Source organism: Marmota marmota, unplaced genomic scaffold (assembly GCF_001458135.2).
Source record: "Marmota marmota marmota unplaced genomic scaffold, marMar, whole genome shotgun sequence".
NCBI lineage: Eukaryota > Metazoa > Chordata > Mammalia > Rodentia > Sciuridae > Marmota > Marmota marmota.
Genome location: NW_025999941.1, coordinates 10,804,850 through 10,825,041, shown reverse-complemented (window position 1 = coordinate 10,825,041; position 20,192 = coordinate 10,804,850). Strand labels below are relative to the sequence as shown.

Sequence of the window (20,192 nt, the reverse complement as noted above, 5' to 3'; positions counted from 1 at the left end):
GCCTTGGCTTTCTGGGACAGAGACCTGGCAGGTGAAGTGGCTTGTGGCCCTGACCAGCCCCATCTTGTGTAGGCTCCTCCCCGACACAGGTGGTCACGTGTTTGACGCGGGACAGCTACCTGACGCACTGCTTCCTGCAGCACCTCATGTTGGTGCTCTCCTCTCTGGAGCGCACACCTTCACCAGAGCCTGTTGACAAGGACTTCTACTCGGAGTTTGGGAACAAGACTACAGGTACCCTGTCCAGCGCAGCTTGTAGACCTGTCCCAGGGTGGACATCAAAAGCCCCAGAGTGCCTCCCAGTACCCCAGAGTCCTCCCTGCCTCTCTCATTTTTCTCGTCCCTCTTAGCTGGCCAGGTTTTTCTGTGGGGCATTGCCACTGCAGAGCTTCCATCCTGGATATCCCTCAATCCCTTTGGTGTCAGCCCTGGGCTGCTGGCTTGGGGCACCCTTGCCTGCCTGTCTCACACAGGGTCTCTGGCTGGCTTGGGGCCCCTGGTGCTTTTAGCTCCTCCACAGGTCAGTTCAGGCCATAGCCTTGGTGACATATTTCTCTACAGGGAAGATGGAGAACTACGAACTGATCCACTCAAGCCGCGTCAAGTTTACCTACCCCAGTGAGGAGGAGGTTGGGGACCTCACATACACTGTGGCCCAGAAGACGGCTGACCCAGAGAAGGCCCCAGGCCTCAGCATCCTGCTGTATATACAGGCCTTCCAGGTGGGCACGCCACCACCTGGGCGCTGCAGGGGCCCGCTGCGCCCCAAGACACTTCTGCTTACCAGTGCCGAGATCTTTCTCCTAGATGAAGACTATGTCCACTACCCACTGCCTGAGTTTGCCAAAGAGCCACCCCAGAGGGACAGGTACCGGCTAGACGATGGCCGTCGTGTCCGGGACCTGGACCGCGTGCTCATGGGTTACCAGCCCTACCCGCAGGCCCTCACTCTCGTCTTTGACGATGTGCAAGGCCATGACCTTATGGGCAGTGTCACCCTGGACCATTTTGGGGAGATTCCAGGTAGCCCTGCCAGGGCTGGCCAGGGTCGTGAGGTCCAGTGGCAGGTGTTTGTCCCCAGTGCCGAGAGCAGAGAGAAGCTCATCTCATTGTTGGCCCGCCAATGGGAAGCCCTGTGTGGCCGGGAGCTTCCCGTTGAGCTCACTGGCTAGCCCAGGCTGCACCCAGCCTTGCACCTGCCCTGTCCAGCCTGGTGCCTGCTCCAGGCAGGGAAGCAGGCTTTCTTTGTTCTTTTAAAAATGTTCTTTCCCCTCCCTTTTGGTACCTTAATTTGACTGTCCCCACAGAGAATGTGGACAGGTGTTCAGTCAGTTCTTTCTGATGCTGGGAGCAAGAAAGCCAGGCCCCTCAAGGTGTCTGTGTACCTTCAGCCTCCCATGGCGCCTCGCCTGCCCTGGAGTGGTGTGGTCGGGCGCCTCAGCGTCGTGTCTGTTACTGTGGTGCCGTTGCTAACCTGTGGCGCTGTGGATCTGATTGGCCCTCCGCGTCCTTCCCCAAAGTGTCAAGTCCAGTCCTATGTTGTTGCTGCTGCTGTCGTTGTGGGCATTTTGCTGCTAATTGTGAAGCTGGCAGCAGAGTGCACATGAGAAGCCCCCTCCCCAGGCAGTTTTTCAAAGTAGAGGCCTCCCCTGGTCCAGACAAGTAGGGGAGCCTTCTGGGGGAAGGAGTCCCCCAGGCCTTGGGGCTGAGAGGGGTGGGGGCAAGGGACCTAAAGCTGCCAGCACCAAGTGTGATTCCTGTTGCCTATTTTCTCTATTCCAATAAAGCAGAGTTTGACACAGTCTGGGTCTTTTGGGTTAAGTATCACCGGGGCCCCAATGAGGTCACCCAGAGTGCGGTCGGCATGGGAAAGGGTGCTCTGGAGATTTGGGTGGACAAGATCTGGGGGAAGGAGAATAGAGTAGGCCTCCAGGGGCCAGATATGTGTTAGAGACAGGAGAGCTATGAGGGGGACCTCTCGGGACACAGCCATGTTGGACTGTGGCTAAACCAGAATCCCAGAGCAAATGAGAAGAGTCCACAACATTCCCCAGGGCACCCGAATCACAGCAGCCCAATGTGAAGGTAAGACCCAGAGTCCATGATTACTGGTATGTGTGGGTCTGTATTCTCACCAAGATGGCCCTTGGAGGTGAACCCAGGTGATGGCAGTGGAGAGCAAGGTCACCTGCCTGTCACTGTGTTCCTGTCAGAGAGTTGGAGGTTGCCTTAGGGAGCCCTGCTAGGTAGGACCTGAAATTTTTTGAGAGCTAAACCCTGTGCCCTACCCTTCCTCTGCCCCAATCCTGCCACCAGTGATGGTCCCTTGCTCCTCACTAACCTCTTACCTAGCCCAGTCAGGAGCCTCAAGCCCTGGGACCACTGGGATTATGGAGAGGTAGGGTGTGGCCCATCTGGCTACAAGGCCTGCTCTTATCCCCCTTTTCCCCTTGACGCCAACAGAGTAGGGATCCTGGCCTGGGTTTGTGGGGGTAGGTAAAGGGTGGAAGTAGTCACCCAGGGAAGGATCTCCCCACCCTCAGTGCCCCCCAAGCCAAACTCAAAGGCTAGCCTCGTGGCCCTCCAAGCTAGGAGGAGGAGGGCAAGTCACCAGCTCCCCATCCAGGTCTTTACCAAAGGCATTTAAAAATGGCAACCTGGTTCTGTGGTCATCTCTTGCCTCTTCATCTCCATAACACCCTCTAAAATTGGAGTAGTGACAACCCAAAGCAGAGATTACCACATCCAGTGCTGAATAGGGGTCCCCACCATGGGTCACTAAAGATAAATCTGAAAGAGATAAACTGAGCTACCCTGGATGAGCTAGCTACCTGGCCCCTCTTAGCTTCAGTTTCCCTACCAGTGACAGGGCAAATAACAATAACCACCCACATTCTTTGATTCATGCCGCACACCTGTCCCCAGGTGGCATGGCTTATTTACACCCTCCCATCGCCCTCCCTAATCTCCCAAAGCCGACATTCTGGGAGGGTGATAAATAAGCCATGCCAGCTGGGGACCATTTCGAGAGGAGGTGGAATCAGGTGTAAGGCCACCCCATCAGCGGGCTCGGGGAAGCCCTCCAAGCCATGTTAAAAGGAAAAACCTGGGCCAAGTGTAGCTCAGCGGTACACACGAGGTCCTGGGTTCAATCCCAGCAACACACACGTGGAAAAAACCTTAGGTAAATTAAATTTAGCCGTTTATTTGAACAAATAAAACAATTCTTGAATTGGACAGCTTTCAGAACCACAACAGATTCTAACTCCTGCCAACTCTGAGGCAGCATTTACAGAAAACAGAAGTGAGGTATAGAGCCAGGAGCGGTGGCACACGCCTATAACCCCAGTGGCTCGGGAGGCTGAGGTAATTCAATGAGACCCTGTCTCTAAATAAAATATTAAAAAGGGCTGGGGATGTGGTTCAGTGGTTAGGCACCCTTGGGTTCAATCCCCAGTACAAAAAAAAAAAAAAGGTATAGAGACAATTATTTTTTAATTTATTTTTTAGTTGTAGGTGGACACAATACCTTTATTTTATTTTTATGTGGTGCTGAGGATCAAACACAGTGCCTCACACATGCTACATGAGCGTTCTACCTCTGAGCCACGACCCCAGCTCCTAGAGACTATTTAAATAGTTACAGCTAAACTGGGTAATTAAACTGGGTAACTAAAGCCATCTGAACTCCATCTTGATCTGGTCTGGTCTGGTGGGTCTCAAGCAGGAGCTCCACCCAAACCAGTGGCTATCTACACATTTTAGCACCTTTGACCTGAGACTGCACCTATGGTAAAGGACCAGCATGTGACCGTCAGCGTGGTAACTGGAGCAGAGTGAATGGGGGACGGTAGATGCAGCAGGAAGCAGGAAAGGCCCGACGGGCACTGAGTGGGGGTCAGTTGTCAGTGTGGTAAGGGGAGAGCATGGAGGGTTTAGGGTCAGGAGTGGTGCAGGCTGGACCGTCAGGACTGGCTGGTGGAGTGGCTGAGACTGTTGGGATGAGGATTTGCAAGGCCACCCCATGGCATCTGTGCCACCCGTGGGATGGTGCCTGGCAGGGAGTCCCAGTCTGGCAGTTGGAAGGGTCAAGGCAGGGGCAGACGCAGTTCCCTACCCCTCAGCAACCAGAATCCCAGAGACTAAATAAAAAGTGCTGGGCTGGCCAGATGAGTGGGTGTCGTTACACTTGCATTTGAATTTGCTTCAGAATCTGATAGAGCCTAAGCCCATAGTTAAAGGTGGGTTTGGGCTTCCAGGCCAAGAGGGTCTTGGGCCCGGAATCTGTGAACAGGTTCCAGGCTGTTCATGCCGGGGTCAGTGGCCCGCGCCTTCCCTTCCGCCTGCTGGCTGCTGATACACAAGAGGAAATCCTGGAGGGTTCCTGTGGGGGACTGCATTTAAGAACACGGCCCGCCCCATCCCGCCTGCCCGCCCCTTGGAGCTCATTCCCTTGCTGTGACTTCTGTCCTGGACGGTGTGCTTGCCAGCCACCACCAGTCATGGCGGAGCCCCGGGGTCTCCTCTTGCTCTGTGTCCTGGTCTCCTGCCTGGCAAACTCCAGCTTCATCAGGGGCCAGAAGGTGAGTGTGAGCCAGTTTGCAGGGGCTCATGGTATCCAGACCCTGCCAGCCAGCTGTGGGATGGTGGGGCATGGGCTGGGGTATAGACACAACCCGTTCTTGGCTGGCCTGTGTAAGCCCAGGTAGCCAGGCCCATATGCCTACTTAGTGTCACCTGGGCTGCAGGGGTACATTAGCCTGCCCTCTGTGCCTGACCAGCCAGCCATTTGTGGGCAGCTGTCCTAGCCTGTGAGTGAGGGGAGGCAGAGCCAACCCATCTGCCTTCCCTCCCCACCCATACTGAGGCCCGAATTTCTGTGTGGCCATCACCTGGGGATGGGAGACGTGATCATTGCTGACCCCTGTGGGACCTGCAGACTGAGAGACCCATGGAACATGTGTGCATATGTGTGTGACTGTCCAGCTCTAAGACTGCCCAGGGACAGAAGCTCTGGGTAAATGCAGCCAATGAGAATGTTTTCAAGCTTCCAAGTTGCCACCAGTCCGTCCTGGGCATAACCCCTCATGTCCTCACAACCTCTGGGCAGAGCGTCCTTTTGTGCTCCTAGATGGATATTGGACACCAAGGCCTGTGGATGATAGAGATGGACCATTCCCACTCTGGAGTCCTGCTCCACACCATACCTGCTGTTTGCTGTCTGGGCATGCTGGTGTGAGCTCTAGCATGGCTCCTCTGGTCCATGAGGCCAATCACGGCCCCAATGTCTATCCACAGATCCCCCCAGGGCCCATGCTAGGGACATGGCTCCTGCTCAGGCTTCAGGAGGAGCCTCACACCCTGGGTATGGAGATAGAGTCCCCTGCCTGGTATCTGCTGCCAGGTGAGGGGACTTCCCTTATGAAGCCAACTCCCACCTGTTTCTTGGAGTAGCTGTCACTGTCCCTCTGGCATCAAGAGGCAGGCTGAGGTTGAGAGAGGAGAAGGCTTGCCCATGACCCACCTTCAGGTAGCCCAGCACAGGGACCCACGTGAGATGGTGACAGAAGTCAGTGAGAGGTCTTAGATTGGAGTTTATTCCTTGTTGGAGACCTGTAGCTCTGAGAACCTCTAAATCTGCTATTTGGGGACTGGGACTTAGCCAGACTGGGCCAGGAAACAGGGGTCAGGGTCCCCTGTCACCAGGAGGTTCTGTCTCTTTTTTTTTTTTTAATACCAGGGATTGAACCCAGGGGCTTAACCACTGAGTAACACGTTCTCCCAAATTTGCATAGGCCCTTGCTAAATTGTTGAGTTTGGCTTTGAACTTGCAGTTCTTCTTCCTCAGCCTCCCAAGCTGCTGGGATTACAAGCGTGCACCACTATGCCTGGTCTTGTGTTCAGAGCCAGGCCAGGGATAGTACAGGTGATGCAAGGCTAAGAAAGTAAGAGTGATAGTGGAAAAGCCAAGGGTTCCAGGACTGTGCTGAGTTCTGCTGGCAAGTTCCTGCCCGTCCGCTGCCTCAGTTTCCCCATGTGTACCATGCAAAGGAATCTCATAGGATGCCATCTCCTCATATTCCAGGAGATGGTGACCAAAGTCAGTGAGAGGTCTTGGATTGGAGTTTGTTCCTTGTCAGAGACCTATAGCTCTGAGCATCCCTAAGTCTGCAATTTGGGGATAGGGACTCAGCCAGCCTGTGCCGGAAAAGAGGGCTCAGGGCTCTTGCAAATAGAGATGTGGCAATGGGGGCCTTATTTCATAGCCACTCAGGCTGCCTGGCTCCTTATAGTAGCATGAGACCCACTATAACTATTAGAAACGGAGGGTCTGAGGGGAATGGACATCCCCTGGGTCACATGGCCAGTAAGAGGTAGCAGCATGACAAGTTCCAACAGCAGCAGAAACAGGGAAGGCTTCCTGCGGAAGCAGTCTTAGCAACCTAGCAGTCTTCTGCCTCCTTGGTGTTGGGCATGAGCCTGTGGCCTTAAGCCAGGGTTCACAGGGAGAGGAGCATTGGCCGGGACCCAGCTCTGTCCCTCCCTGCTTGGATCTAGGGTTGGGGGAAGCAGTGTGGGGGCCCCTCCCTCTCTGAAGGGATTTGAGTTCTGGGATGTCAGCCCCAGCCCAGTCCCAGCTTGGGAAATTTCTTCCACCTTTTCACCACGGGGCTTAAAATGTCCTGTCTCCTGAGCTTCCCCCAAAAGTGTCTCTGTGGGAAGCAAACATTGCCAACTCAGCTCCAGCTGGGCATGCGGCAGGGGGGGAGGGGGGAGGCAGCGCTCTGGCTATGTTGGGTCCCCAAAGTGCCCCAGAAAGAAGGGAATCTGATTCAGCACCCAGGCTGTGATCCAGCCTCACTCCACCAGTGGCAGATTGTGAGGCTCCAGCTGTTGATGCTGTTTACAGGCGACTGGGCAGACACTTGGCCCTGAGCTCTGGCCTTGGGTGTGGTCCCTGGAGAGGAGCTCATCTGGCAGCTGGCTTATCTAGCCATCACCACTTCACACACACTAACAAAGCTCCTGCTTCCTCCCAAGTCCCTCGCCCACCGCTTCCCCCAGCTCTGACTTTGCGACATCAAGACCAAGTTGGTAGAGCACACACCCAGGAGAATGAGGACGGCACTCTTGGTCACCCGGGCCTGCCTAATGTGCCTCCCAGTGCTGGTCCCCCAGCCACAGTGGTGATCAGGCTGGCAGGTCTGGCCAGGTGGCTTTGAGGGGTGCCTTTGCCAAGCCAGCAGCTGCCCAGTCCTTGAATTACCCAATTTCCTAGGCATTCCTTGGCTCAGCAAAGATGAGCGTCAGGTTGGGAGATGAGACCACAACATCCCAACCCTGTGGCCGGACACTGAGGCTGCTCTGAGTAACTTCCCTCTTTGTAGACCACAGAGGCATGAGCGGAAAAGGCCAAATCACAGTGTCAAAGAGGCCTTGGACCCCCACCCCCCAGTCTCTCTAGAAAAAAGTGTGAGCACTATTTCTCCTTTTCTCTTAGGTCATACTTCTCTAATGTGGGTTTGGGGTTTTTGTTGTTGTTTTGTTTTGTTGGCACCAGGGAATTGAACTCAGAGGCACTCAACCACTGAGCCACATCCTCAGCCCTTATTTTGTATTTTATTTAGAGACAGGGTCTCGCTGAGTTGCTTAGTACCTCACCATTGCTTAAGCTGGCTTTGAACTCAAGATCCTCCTGCCTCAGCCTCCCAAGCTGATAGGAATACAGGTGTGGGCCACAGCGCCTATCTGTAATGTGTTTTAAGAAAGGAGTATTCTGAGCTCTTCTCTTTTAGATCACAGTGTGCTCAGATCTAATTTTTCTTTTTTTTCTTTATGTCTGTATTTATTTTTTGGTACTGGGAACTGAACCCAGAGGTGCTTTACCACTGAGCTACACCTCTAGCCCTTTTTATTTTTCATTTTGAGACAGGGTCTTACCAAGTTGCTGAGGCTGGCCTCCAACTTGTGACTCTCCTGCCTTAGCCTCCTGAGTCCCAGGTTTTATCACGCCCAATGAGCTCAGTGGTTTTCAAAATGAACACATCTCGGTTTTTCCAGGCAGTGCCCCAAGCCCTCAATCCCACCCCCATCAAAACACACCTTCCCTCTGCCCCTTTCTCTCACTGAGAACCATAAGCTTAGCTGCTGCCTTCCTGGGCACAACACTGTCGCTTACTGGCATTTTGTCCTTGTAAAGGTAGCCACCCTGGTGATGGACTTGGAAGAGTTGCAGCAGGTGAATGGGGCTTCAGGGCAGGACCCTTCCGGCTCCCTATTCCACTGTCCCCACCTCAGGTGATTTTGGAGTGACCTCTCTGCCCCACCCTCCCTCGCTCTCTTCTCCATGCAGTCCTGATTCTCACCCTGTCCCCGGTTGACTCTGGGCAAGAGCTGAAACCACGGCCTCCCGTTTCCTCCCTTGAAATGGACTGAGGTAGAACAAAATAGAAAATATTCTTGTTCTGGAAGGTGCAGACTCAGAGGCTTCCAGGCTGTGGACGCAGGGACATGCTATGACCTTAACAACTCACGACAAGGTTTCCTAGGAATTTCCCTGTCCTCACTGCATTCCTGCTAAACCAATGGGAAACTTAGTCGTGGAGGAGCATCCAGCCTTGCCACCATCAGGACTGGGTACAAGATCCAGGCCCCTAACTCCATACTCTGCCCACGGCCCAGGTGCAGTTCAAACGCTGCGACATCAAGACCAAGTTGGTAGAGCACACACCCTGCACCACATGTACTGCCATCCAGAAGCAGGTGTGTCCCTCGGGCTGGCCTCGGCGTTCCCCAGAGAAGATCTCTCAGGACTGCCGGTAAACACCTCCCCTGTCTGTTCCCACTTCGACAGCAGCCTGTGGGGTAGCACAGGGCCAGGCCTGCAGGATAAGAGCAAGGACTGGCTTATCCATGCATCTCTTGTGCCCTGGAGACGGGTGGGGAGGAAGAGAGGGGGCAAGAGGTGTTTATTGAGCATCTACTGTGTGCCCAGCCCTGTGCTCAGCTCTGCTCTAGGTAGAGGCAGGAAAGGCAGGGCGAGAGCCCTGATAACAGTCTGGGGTGGCTGGGGCTGCAGGCAGGAGCCCCCTCCCAACACCCTGCCCGCCCTGTCTGCAGCTACGAGATAAAGCTAGGGGACACTCTGATGTCCAAGAGCGGCTGCAGCCTGGAATGCTGGAAAGAAGTGGAGCAGAAAGCCTGCTGCCCTGGTTACTGGGGGTCCCAGTGCTATGGTATGGGCAAGAGTGGGGGGCTGCTTTCTGTCCCCAACCTAGCCCCAGTCCTGTGCTCCCTTACAACTTGACCATTTAGTGACTGCTTACCTAAAGCTCCCCGGGGGACCCCCAGCCCTGGCTGTCCTGGGGGAGGGAAGGAGTCTGAGGCTGGCATTAGGAGTAAATGGAGAGTTCCTGGGGTGGAACTGAGTCTGGGGGGTCCACAGAGTGCCCTGGGGGAGCTGAGACACCATGCAATGGCCACGGGACCTGCCTGGATGGCATGGCCAGGAATGGGACCTGCGTGTGTCAGGTAAGAGCTGGCCAGGTTTGGGTTGGAGGCTTGGAGGGGCCACTCTGACTTGGTGCATCCCCCAGGAAAACTTCAGTGGCTCAGCCTGCCAGGAGTGCCGAGATCCCCACGGGTTCGGGCCAGACTGCCAATCAGGTGAGGCTTGCAGGACCAGAATCTATCTGAGGGCCCACAGAGAGCCGTTCCGACAGCTAGCCCCCACCTGTCTGTCCAGCCTCCCTCCTAGCCCCTCAGCCCCATCATAACCCACCAGGGATGCATATCTTGCTCACTCCCCCAGGTCCTTGCACACGCTGGTCTCTTTAGACACCTCCTCCAGGAAGCCCTCCTTGAATCCCCAGGCTGGGCCAAGTGCCTTCTCTGGGCTCCCACCAACTCTGTGGCTCTGCATACAGCTCCATACTCTTGAGGTTATACCTACCAGAGCCCAGTTCTTTTTCTTTTTTTTTTGGGGGGGGGTGGGAACCAGGGATTGAACCCAGGGGCATTTAACCATTGAGCCCCATCCCCCACCCTTTTTATATTTTATTTAGAGACAAGGTCTCGCTGAGTTGCTTAGCGCCTCACTAAGTTGCTGAGGCTGGCTTTGAACTTGTGATCCTCCTGCCTCAGCCTCCTGAGTCGCTTACAAGGGTGCACCACCACACCTGGCTCAGAGCCCAGTTCTAAGCATAGAGAGGGCAGGAACCCCATGTCCTTGGTGAGGCTGAGGTCTCACCTGTCCCTGTGGGTCCCACAGTGTGCAGCTGTGTGCACGGCATGTGCAAAAGTGGGCCGCTAGGGGATGGGAGCTGCCTGTGCTTTGCTGGATACACCGGCCCCCGTTGTGACCAAGGTAAGCAGAGCTGCCCGAGCAGCCTGGGACAGTGGCTCTCTATGGGTACAGCACGGGAATTGGCTGGCTGTGAGAGGAAGTCTGAGCCTCAGCCTGATTGGGACAGGACTTGTCCCCCAGGACCTCTGCTGCTGGAGGCCCAGAGAGGGCAGAGTCCTGCTCAGAGTCACACAGCAAGTTAGGCAGAGTGCCTTGGTTCCTATGTTCCTCCTCAACCCAGGATCTCAGGGCCATCACAGTGCTCTCTCCTCTCTGCTCAGAGCTACGCATCTGCCAAGCCCTGAGCTGCCCCCAGCATACCCAGTGCTCTGCAGAGGACCCCACCTGCAAGTGCCTGCCCGGCTACACCCAGCAAGGCAGTGTATGCCTAGGTGAGCAACTGACTTGGGGTTAAGGACTCTGGCTCAGGGAGGGCAGGGCCAGGAAGAGCATCCTTTTCTTATCAAGTAAAATCTGGATAATGGGCTAGGGGTGTGGCTCAGTGGCAGAGCACTTGCCTAGCATGTGTGAGGCGTTGAGTTCGATCCTCAGCACTATATAGAAATGAATAAAGGTACATCAACAACTAAAAACAATATTAAAAAAAATAGCTAAAAGAAAAAAAATCTGGCCAATTACAGGGAGGGAGAACTGTCCCCAGGGTGGGCAGGGGGCTTATCCTCAAGACCTAGACAGGGCTCCTGGGTGCTCAAATCACTTGGCCTCTTTCTGCCCTGGCAGCTCCCAACCCCTGCCAGCCATCACCCTGTTCCCCGCTGGCCCGATGCTCAGTAAGTCCCAACGGGAAGGCTCAGTGTCACTGCCCTGAGAACTACCATGGCGACGGGAAGGTGTGTCTGCCCCAGGACCCTTGCACCATTGACTATGGTGGCTGCCCCAGCAACTCTACTTTGTGTCTGTATCAGAGGCCAGGCAAGGTGAGCCGGAGCCCAGGCTGAGCCTGCCCCACAATCCACCTACCCACTCTGGATCCAGGACCCTGGGCAAATCACAGGCCCTCTGAAAACCCAAGTGACTCATTTGTAAAGTAGAGAGAGGAGGACAGCCCTATCTATTCTCAGAGGGTGGATACGGGCCCGTGGATACGGACTGTCCAAGGGAGGCACAGGCTAGCACTTCTCCCAGATTCTCGCCCGTGAATGTAACGCTCCCCTCCTGCCTCTGCCATTGGCCAGGCCACCTGCTCATGTCAACCAGGCCTGATCAGCATCAACAACAATGCCTCTATGGGCTGCTTTGCTGTCTGCTACCCCTACTCCTGTGACCTGTCAGCCACCTGCCAGTTGACCCCTGAAGGGAAGACCAGGTGGGCACAGGAGCCTCAGGGGGGCATGGGAGCAGAGCAGAGAGGGCCGGCTAGACAGGACCACCCTCAACCCAGGGGCCTTGAAAGAGGGGTGCATGAGGACCAGGAGGGGGAACTAGCCCAGCCCCACCCTGACTGGCTGTCCTTGGGCTTCCAGATGTGTGTGCAAGGAAGATGAGGTGGGGGACGGGCATGCCTGCTATGGACACTTGCTCTCCGAGGTGCAGAAGGCCAGGCAGATAGGCCTGTTGGTCGTGCCGCTAAGAGTTGCCATCAGCATGTTTGGTGCGTGTCCCCAAGACCTGTCCATGACCCTGCCCCTCCTGCCAACAGAACCGGCAGGGAGGACATGCTGGTCTCTACATAGGTTTTATTTATTTATTTATTTATTTTTGGTACCAGGGATTGAACCCAGGGGTGCTTAACCACTGAGCCATATCCCCAGCCGTTTTTATATTTTATTTAGAGACAGGGTCTCACTGAGTTGTTAAGGCTGGCTTTGAACCTGCGATCCTCCTGCCTCAGCTTCCTGAGCCACTGGATGACAGGCGTGCGCCACCGTGCCCGGCTCTACATCGATTTTAGTTTCTCGGCCCAAGAGCTGTAGAAGCCAAGAATGGGCTCTTGGGTGCCTGATGGGGCTGGGGGAGCTGGCCCCCAGTCCTGATGGCCCATCTACCCCACGCCTAGACCCAATGCCCACCCCAGCTCTCCAACCTGAGATGCCTGAGGTCTTCCCACTCCCAGATCTATTCTGATGTTCTCTTTCCTGATCCGCCAGAGCAAGGGTGCCAGGAGATCCTTACCTCGTCAGGACCCTTCACTGTGCTCGTGCCATCCATCATCTTCTCCAGATTCTTCACCACCAAGACCATGAGCGTGAGTCCTCTCTACTGCAGAGCTAGCCACGGGCCCTTGCCTGCCCCCCCACCTGAAGCTGCCCCCATTTCAGGCCCCTGAGAGAGTCCTGTGTGCACACACTGGGGAACTGAGGCATCTCTCCTCCCCCACTGCTTGGGCAGGGAGTGGTGTGAAGAGGGTTGGCCTTCTCTGGGGTCACTGGACGCCCCACCCCTTTGTACCTGCAGCCATTGCTGGCCCAGAAGCTCTGCAGACAGTACATTATCCCCGGGCAGCACATGCTAGAGGACTTGGGTTTCCAGAGCACACACACGTGGTGGACACTGGCCGGGAAGGAGATAACTGTTACTAACAACCGCCGGGTAAGCGTAAGACCTATGCCAGGGGACCAGAGGAGTCCCAGATAAAAGATTCAGCCCAGGCAAAAGTTGTTCAGGTGAGCTGGGCACAGTAGCATATACCTGTAATCCCAGCAGCTCAAGAGGCTAAGGCAGGAGGATCTCAAGTTTGAGGCCAGCTGGCCCTGAACAATTTAGCGAGACCCTGTCTCTAAATAAAAAATAAAAAGGGGTACTGGGGTGGTGGCTCAGTGGTACAGTGCTTGTCTAGCATGTGTGAGGCACTGGGTTTGATTCTGAGCACCACATACAAATAAATAAAAATAAAGGTCCATCAACAACTAAAAAATATTTTAAAAAATAAAAATAAAAAAGGCAGGTGATGTGGCTCTGTGATTAAGTACCCCCTGGGTTCTATCCCAAGTACCTAAAAACTAAAAATGGAAAATAAAAATAAAAAGGTGTTGGGGTGGGACAGAGGGCTGCATGGGGGGTCTAGCAGATATCTGGCGTCTCATCAGAGATACAGCTTCGTATACAAAGACCAGCCCCAGAAGACGTTCAACATCCAAAAGCCCAACTACCTAGCAGCCAACGGTATCTTCCATGTAGTCAGTTACCTGCGGTGGGAGCTCCCACCTGCGATGTCCAGGGACCCCAAGGTAAGCCAACACCCTCTCTTCCCCACCCCATGCTGCTATGTGATCTCCAAGCCCTGCAGGGTTAGGGGCAGCTCTGGGCAGGTGGGATGCACTTCCCCCTCCCTTGGGCTGAAGCAGCCTCACCCTTCTCTAGGGTCCTCATGAAGATTCCTCCCAGCAGAAAACCATTGGCCAGATCCTGGCCTCCACTGAGGTCTTCAGCCGGTTTGAAATCATCCTGGAGGTGAGCTGGGGGAAGGTGTCCTAGCCCATCTAGGTTTCTGGGCCAGGAGAACCTGCCCCATAGTGCTCTGGGGTTTCACACTAGCACGGCCTTTGCCGCCATCCCCTCTGCATCCTGAAGCCTGTCCACTGCCCTCCTGGGGTTCCGTGGCAGCTTGGACCCATCGTCCACATCTTCCATGGACGTGGCCGGAGCACCTTGCAGGCTGAGGGCCGCAGGTCTCCTGAGGCAGAGACTGGCCCTTGGACCCCCTGAGCTTCCCTCCCCCTTCTGCAGAACTGTGGGCTGCCCTCCATCCTGGATGGGCCCGGGCCCTTCACAGTCTTCGCTCCAAGCAACGAGGCGGTGGATAGCCTACGCGATGGCCGTCTCATCTACCTCTTCACGGCAGTAAGCTTGGCAGTAAACAGGGGCTGTGGCTATGGGGCCTCCACCCTTCCCACGGGGCCTCCACGAGCCAAATTCCTTCTTCCCTGCCAGGGTCTCTCCAAACTGCAGGAGCTGGTGAGGTACCACATCTACAACCACGGCCAGGTGAGTGGTCCTCCCCTGGAGGACCTTGGCTGGGCCTCCAGGTGGGGAAGGTTGGCTGTCCCTGGGTCATGGTGCCCCCGTCCTCCTGCTCTCCTTCCATCTGGACATCATAGCGCAGAGGAGAGTCTGGAGGCAAAGGGGTAGCTGTGTGTCACCTGGGCAAGGTGTGGCCAGGGCTCAGTCTAAAGCCACCTTCTCCTTGTCCTAGATGACAGTAGAAAAACTCATCTCCAAGGGGCGGGTCCTCACCATGGCAAACCAGGTCCTGAATGTGAATATCTCTGAGGAGGTGAGAGCCCCCACGGTCTGGAGAAGTGGTCTGGTGGAGGGCTGGTGGTGATTGTCAGGTCAGCCAGCCCCTAAGACTATGCTGGTGGGGGGTCTGGAGGGAGCAGGAGCCGATTTCTCTCCAGGAGCAGCACTACAGGGCTGGAGGGCTTCCAGGAGGGGTAAGCACGAGGCAGGAATGCTCCATGTGCAGAATGGTGAGGGCTGGGCTGAGGGTGGCACGATGGGTCTGTGCTGCAGGGGCGCATCCTGCTGGGACCTAAGGGAGTCCCTCTGCGGAGAGTGGATGTGCTGGCTTCCAACGGTGTGATCCACATGCTGGAAGGCATCCTGCTGCCCCCAACCATCCTGCCCATTCTGCCCAAGCACTGTGGCGAGGACCAGTACAATATTGTGGCGGTGAGTCCCATACCATAAGCCCAGGCACTAAGACACCTCCCACCCATTCTGCTGCAGTGCATGGCCCAGGAACCATCTTCTGAGGCAGGGGCACTGGCCAGGTGCAGTGACATGTGCCTGTAATACCAGTAGCTCAGGAGGCTGAGGCAGGGGGATCCCAAGTTCAAAGCCAGACTCAGCAATTCAGCAAAGCCCTAAGCAACTCAGACCTGTCTTAAAAAAAAAAAAAAATTTAAAGTGTGGGGGGCGGGGTATGTGGCTCAGTAGTTAAGTCCCCCTTAGTTCAATCCCTGATACAAAAAAGAAAAGAAAGAAATAAAAAACATGAGCTTCGGTGGAGACCAATCATGTCCAAACCATAGCGGGTGCCTGGCATTGCTGGTGCAGCCTGTAGTCCCAGCTGCTTGGGAGGCTGAGGCATGAGGCATGAGAACAGAAGCTGAAGACCAGCCTCTTCAACTTGGTCAGACTGTCTCAAAATATAATTAAAAAGGCCTGGGGATGTGGATCAATGGCAGAGCAGCCCTGGGTTCAACCCCCCAGTACTAAAAATGAAAAGACAAAACAAAATAGCAGGCACTAAGGCCAAGGGCAGCTCTGAGGCCCAGCTATAGACTCCCAGGGACCCCCCTGTCCTCCTCATATCCAGCCCCCAACAGTCCTACTGCTTCTGCCTTTAAGATGAACATTCTCCGCACCCTCCGTCCCCAGCTTCCCACCATGGAGGCCTGCAGTGGTCTCGGGCTCTATCCCCCTGACTGCCCATTCCTCATTTCCCCCAGCCTCCTGCTCTCCCCAGGATGCTGGACTCTTCCCACCTCGGACTCGTGCCCTCCTCCCGCTGATTGGAGTCCCACCTGACCTCCCGGTGGTTGGCTCTTTCTCATCCCTTGGGTCTCAGCTCAGTGTCATTTTCTCAGGGTATGTTGAATAAATAGATGACTCTCTCCCTGCCTTGCCCAGGGCTCCTGTGTGGACTGCCAAGCCCTGAACACCAGCACGTGTCCCCCCAACAGTGTGAAGCTGGTGAGCGTCCCTTGGTCCACCCCTCAGGGATCCCTGACTCTGGATTACCCACCAGGTTCTGCCCCAGGTCACAGTGGAGAGAAGGGATTGGGAGACCAGGGAATACTTAGAGGCCCAGGGCTTCCTAGCCTCCCTACCAAGGGATGGGAGTGCTGGGCCCAGGGCTGCCTGGCAGAAGGGGTGGCCCAGGCCCCTCCCTGCTGACTGGCCTTGCCTGGCCCACCCCAGAACATCTTCCCCAAGGAGTGTATCTACATCCACGACCCTATGGGGCTCAATGTGCTCAAGAAGGGCTGTGCCCAGTACTGCAACCAGACTGTCACGGTGAGCCTGGGGTGTGGGTGCTCACCATGGGGACGTGGGGGACGTGGGACCCATGAGCTGGACCAAGTAGATCACCTTCCTCAGGGAGCTGCACCACAGCTCAGTGGTGGCACAGGCGCCACCAAGTCCCCATATTTCTTGCTCTGGAGATGGGACCAGGGACCTGGGCAACAGGGAGGAATGGCTGGGACCTTTTGGGCACTCTCTGTCTCTTACAGAAACTTGGCTGCTGCAAAGGGTTTTTTGGGCCTGACTGCACTCAGTGTCCTGGAGGCTTCTCCAACCCCTGCTACGGCAAAGGCAATGTGAGTCCCTCCCCCGGCCCCAGGCAAGACCAGGGAATGTGTATCCTCCTAAGCTGGCCGTAGCATGCTGGAGCCAAGCCTGCCTCTCTTGAGTTCCCTATATTGGGGCAATGAAAATTATTTGAAGTTTTTTAGAAATCGTTCAGTAAATTTTTCCATCTATTTTCCAAAAGGCTCTTTGTTAGTAGTCTTCAGTGTTCTGTCTTTGCCACTTTGTGACATCAGGGCTTCTTCAGCCCCTGGCGATGGAGAATCACAGGAGTTGAGTGTTTCAAGGTTGAGCATAAAACCTCCAGGGCCAGGTGCCTTTTAAGGGCTACTTGTTTGGCAGCATTGCAGACTTTGAAGGTCCCTCCCAGAGGGAGGTCTTGGGGGCAGAAGGGGCTCAGAGCCAGTCCCAGGAAGTGGGGTGTTAGGCGAGGACAGGTGGAAGTCCCTCTCCCACAGCTGATCCTTGGTGTACCTACCCTCCAGTGCAGTGACGGGATCCAGGGCAATGGGGCCTGCCTCTGTTTCCCTGACTACAAGGGCCTCGCCTGCCACATCTGCTCTAACCCAAACAAGCATGGAGACCAGTGCCAGGAAGGTGAGTGGTCCTGGCCCAGGCCGCCTCCCAGGGAGAAAGAAGATCTGCTCAGAAAGGGGGCTGGGTGATCTCCAGAAGGGAAACAGGGCCCTGAGAGGTGCAATGAAGGTCCAAAGGAATAGAAGAAGATTTGGGAACAGAAATAGATGTCCTCATCTTCACCCATGCCAGGAAGAGCACTGTGGTTTAATGTAAGCAAGCAGGATTTAGGTCAGACACACTGGAGAACTTCCTTATGGTAATATTGGGGCAGAGCAGCTAGAATGGGGTGATTGAAAGGTCAGAATTCCATTCTGCCTGCCCGTGGAGTCAGGAATGATCTCTGGGTTAGTAATACTGAAGTCAACTCCTACTGGTGGCCCAGTCCTCTACCCGCTGCAGAACCGACCCTGGCTCCCAACCAGTGCTGATTCCTGTCTTGGTTCTCTGTTCCCTTCTCCTTCCTGCAGACTGTGGCTGTGTTCATGGTCTTTGTGACAATCGTCCAGGCAGTGGGGGTGTGTGCCAGCATGGCACATGTGCCCCGGGCTTCAGAGGTCGCTTCTGCAATGAGTCGGTGGAGGACTGTGGGCCCACGGGGCTGGCCCAGCACTGCCACCCCAATGCCCGCTGTGTTAGCCAGGAGGGTGTGGCCCGGTGAGGACTCCTGCTTCCTCTCTTCCCCATCTGGAATCTCGTGCATTGGTTTGCTCAGCCTCTAGCCTCTTCTCGAGGCTCAAGGAGGCCCCTCCTTCACCCACCTCTAGGTGTGTCTGTCTTGATGGCTTCGAGGGGGACGGCTACTCCTGCACGCGCAGCCACCCCTGCTCCCGCCCTGACCGTGGTGGCTGCTCAGAGAATGTCAGTTTCTATGCACGTGCCTTGAAGTTCTGACCCAGGGGCAAGAGGGGACTCCCTGGACCTCCACCTGTGGCCTCACACCCCTGAGTCACTTATCCATGCCTCTTGCAGGCTGAGTGTGTGCCTGGTGACAAGGGTACCCACCATTGCACGTGCCACAGGGGCTGGAGTGGGGACGGCCGCGTCTGTGTAGCCATTGATGAGTGTGGGCTGGACACTCGAGGTGGCTGCCATGCTGATGCCCTCTGCAGCTACGTGGGCCCTGGGCAGGTGAGGCACAGCAGGGTGGCTGGGGGGACTGGGCTGTCCCCATTGGACTGCAGGGACATCCATTCCAAATTCAAGTTCAAGGTCTGGAACCTCAGGTGCAGAGTGAGATTCTATCTCGAGATAAAAAAGCCTGGGGATGTAGCTCAGTGGTAGGGTGCCCCTGGGTTCAATCCCCAGTACTGGGGATGGGGGGAACTGGATGTGCCACTTTGGAAGCCAGGCCTGGCTGATCAATCTTGTGTAAGAACGCATGGTATTCCCTGTCCTCCCTATTCCACAGTGGCTTTTGGGCCACCAGTCTATTGGGCCTTGGCGGTGGAACACAGATGAGTGTAAATAAGGCCTGAAACACTGAATCCCCTCAGGAGCCTTAAAATACAGAACTGAGCTGGGCGCAGTGGTGCATGCCTATAATCCCAGCAGCTTGGGAGGCTGAGACAGGAGGATTGTGAGTTCAGAGCCAGCCTAAGCAAAAGTGAGGTACCAAGCAACTCAGTGAGACCCTGACTCTAAATAAAATTCAAAATAGGGCTGGGGATGTGGCCTAGTGGTCGAGTGTCCCTGAGTTCAATCCCCGGTACTCCCTACCCCGTAGAAAAGGAGCAGGTTTAGATACTTCCAATTTGCCTCTAAAGACAGTTGAGATCTGGGGTGTCCTACCTGTCACTCACCTGCAGTGTGGATAAGTCCAAGGGACTTGGTATTTAGTGGGAGGGACCAGAACAGCTAATCAGGGTGGCAAGGGATGGCTGGAGATGGGGTTCAAGCTGCCATCCTTGGGGCTGGCATTGGTAGACACCTACCTGCCTGCCCTCTTGCCACAAGCTACCGACCTCAATGACCCTGGCAGGACTCTGAATGCAGAGGGACACTGAATCTCTCCAGATGCTTCCCTCCTGATGCCATCCTGAGAGACAGTCTGGAGTACGAAGCTCCAAACAGGGCTGTGGTCTGGGTGGGCCTCCCTGGGGAGCAGCACCTTGCAAGAGCCAGGGAGTTGAGGAGGAAAGAGTTGGGGGGCTCATGACCAGACAAAGCCTTTGCTCCCTGATCTCCCCAGAGCCGATGCACCTGCAAGCTGGGCTTCGCCGGGGATGGCTATGAGTGCAGCCCCATCGACCCCTGTCGGGCAGGCAACGGTGGCTGTCATGGCCTGGTGAGAGGGTCAAGGGCTCAGAGCCCTGGGGAGGCTCTCTGGGTTGGGTCTGGCTGCAACTCACTTCCTCTCAGTATCTCTGCCTACTGTCAGGATCAGGTTTTTTCTAAACCTCAAATCACCCTTTTTGCCCAGTCACAGGATAAAACCTTCATATTTCCCTATCAAGCCACAGGCCCCGCCCTGCCTCCTCTTTCTGCGCCATCTTGTTCCCTGTTCCTCGGACCATCCAAGCTCCTCACTGTTCCCTGACCTTGTTCTGCCCCACACTATGACGATCCTGTGGCTTGGCTAGCTCCTCCTGCTCTCAGCCAGGGCACTCCCTAGCCCTGGTCTCCCCACCCGCCCCACCCACAGTCATCACAGGCAGGGTCATTCTTATGTCAAATGCTCAGTAATCTTGAGAATAGGGCTAGATCCACTCCTGGTGCTCCATGTGCTCAGACAGGATGGCTGGAGAAGGAGATGGTGGTGCCAGGTGGCTAGACAGGCAGAGAGGAGATGGATGATAAGGACAAACAGAGAATCCAGTGCAGTGGCACACGCCTGTAATCCCAGTGGCGAGTTCAAAGGCAGCCTTGGCAATTTAGGAAGGCCTTAAGCAACTCAGTGAGACCTTAAATAAAAAATAAAAAGGACTACAAATGTGACTCAGTGGTTAAGTGCCCCTGGATTCAATCCCTGGTACCAAAAAAAAAAAAAAAAGGC

At 55.3% G+C, this 20,192-nt stretch overlaps 2 protein-coding genes across 6 annotated transcripts in view; both read left to right on the top strand.

The window, feature by feature from the left end:
* The window catches only part of Nisch (nischarin), a 36,159-nt gene extending 34,357 nt beyond the window's left edge, over positions 1-1,802 (top strand). The window contains exons 21-22 of the mRNA XM_015494529.1: positions 73-234; positions 562-1,802. Of these exons, the coding sequence (XP_015350015.1) occupies positions 73-234; positions 562-1,172 (773 nt within the window). The 3' untranslated portion in view covers positions 1,173-1,802. The remainder of the gene's footprint in view (positions 1-72; positions 235-561) is intronic.
* Positions 1,803-4,411: 2,609 nt separating this feature from the next.
* Positions 4,412-20,192, top strand: part of Stab1 (stabilin 1) — a 28,930-nt gene continuing 13,149 nt past the window's right edge. The window contains exons 1-26 of one of the 5 annotated variants that reach the window (XR_001504435.2): positions 4,412-4,583; positions 8,683-8,819; positions 9,121-9,236; positions 9,446-9,531; positions 9,597-9,666; positions 10,271-10,366; positions 10,627-10,737; positions 11,087-11,283; positions 11,542-11,672; positions 11,830-11,957; positions 12,454-12,551; positions 12,761-12,895; positions 13,393-13,533; positions 13,667-13,756; positions 14,033-14,146; positions 14,237-14,290; positions 14,499-14,579; positions 14,819-14,977; positions 15,941-16,003; positions 16,232-16,327; positions 16,546-16,632; positions 17,107-17,218; positions 17,668-17,854; positions 17,965-18,058; positions 18,170-18,328; positions 19,389-19,484. Coding sequence is in view for 3 of the 5 variants with exons in the window: in XM_015494461.2 (XP_015349947.1) it covers positions 4,503-4,583; positions 8,683-8,819; positions 9,121-9,236; positions 9,446-9,531; positions 9,597-9,666; positions 10,271-10,366; positions 10,627-10,737; positions 11,087-11,283; positions 11,542-11,672; positions 11,830-11,957; positions 12,454-12,551; positions 12,761-12,895; positions 13,393-13,533; positions 13,667-13,756; positions 14,033-14,146; positions 14,237-14,290; positions 14,499-14,579; positions 14,819-14,977; positions 15,941-16,003; positions 16,232-16,327; positions 16,546-16,632; positions 17,107-17,218; positions 17,668-17,854; positions 17,965-18,058; positions 18,170-18,328; positions 19,389-19,484 (2,919 nt within the window). In the remaining 2 variants the exon portion in view is untranslated. Of the gene's footprint in view, positions 4,584-8,682; positions 8,820-9,120; positions 9,237-9,445; positions 9,532-9,596; positions 9,667-10,270; positions 10,367-10,586; positions 10,738-11,086; positions 11,284-11,541; positions 11,673-11,829; positions 11,958-12,453; positions 12,552-12,760; positions 12,896-13,392; positions 13,534-13,666; positions 13,757-14,032; positions 14,147-14,236; positions 14,291-14,498; positions 14,580-14,818; positions 14,978-15,940; positions 16,004-16,231; positions 16,328-16,545; positions 16,633-17,106; positions 17,219-17,667; positions 17,855-17,964; positions 18,059-18,169; positions 18,329-19,388; positions 19,485-20,192 lie in introns of those variants that run through there. The other 4 variants (XR_007346877.1, XM_015494461.2, XM_048801157.1 and 1 more) reach the window with 4 other exon arrangements.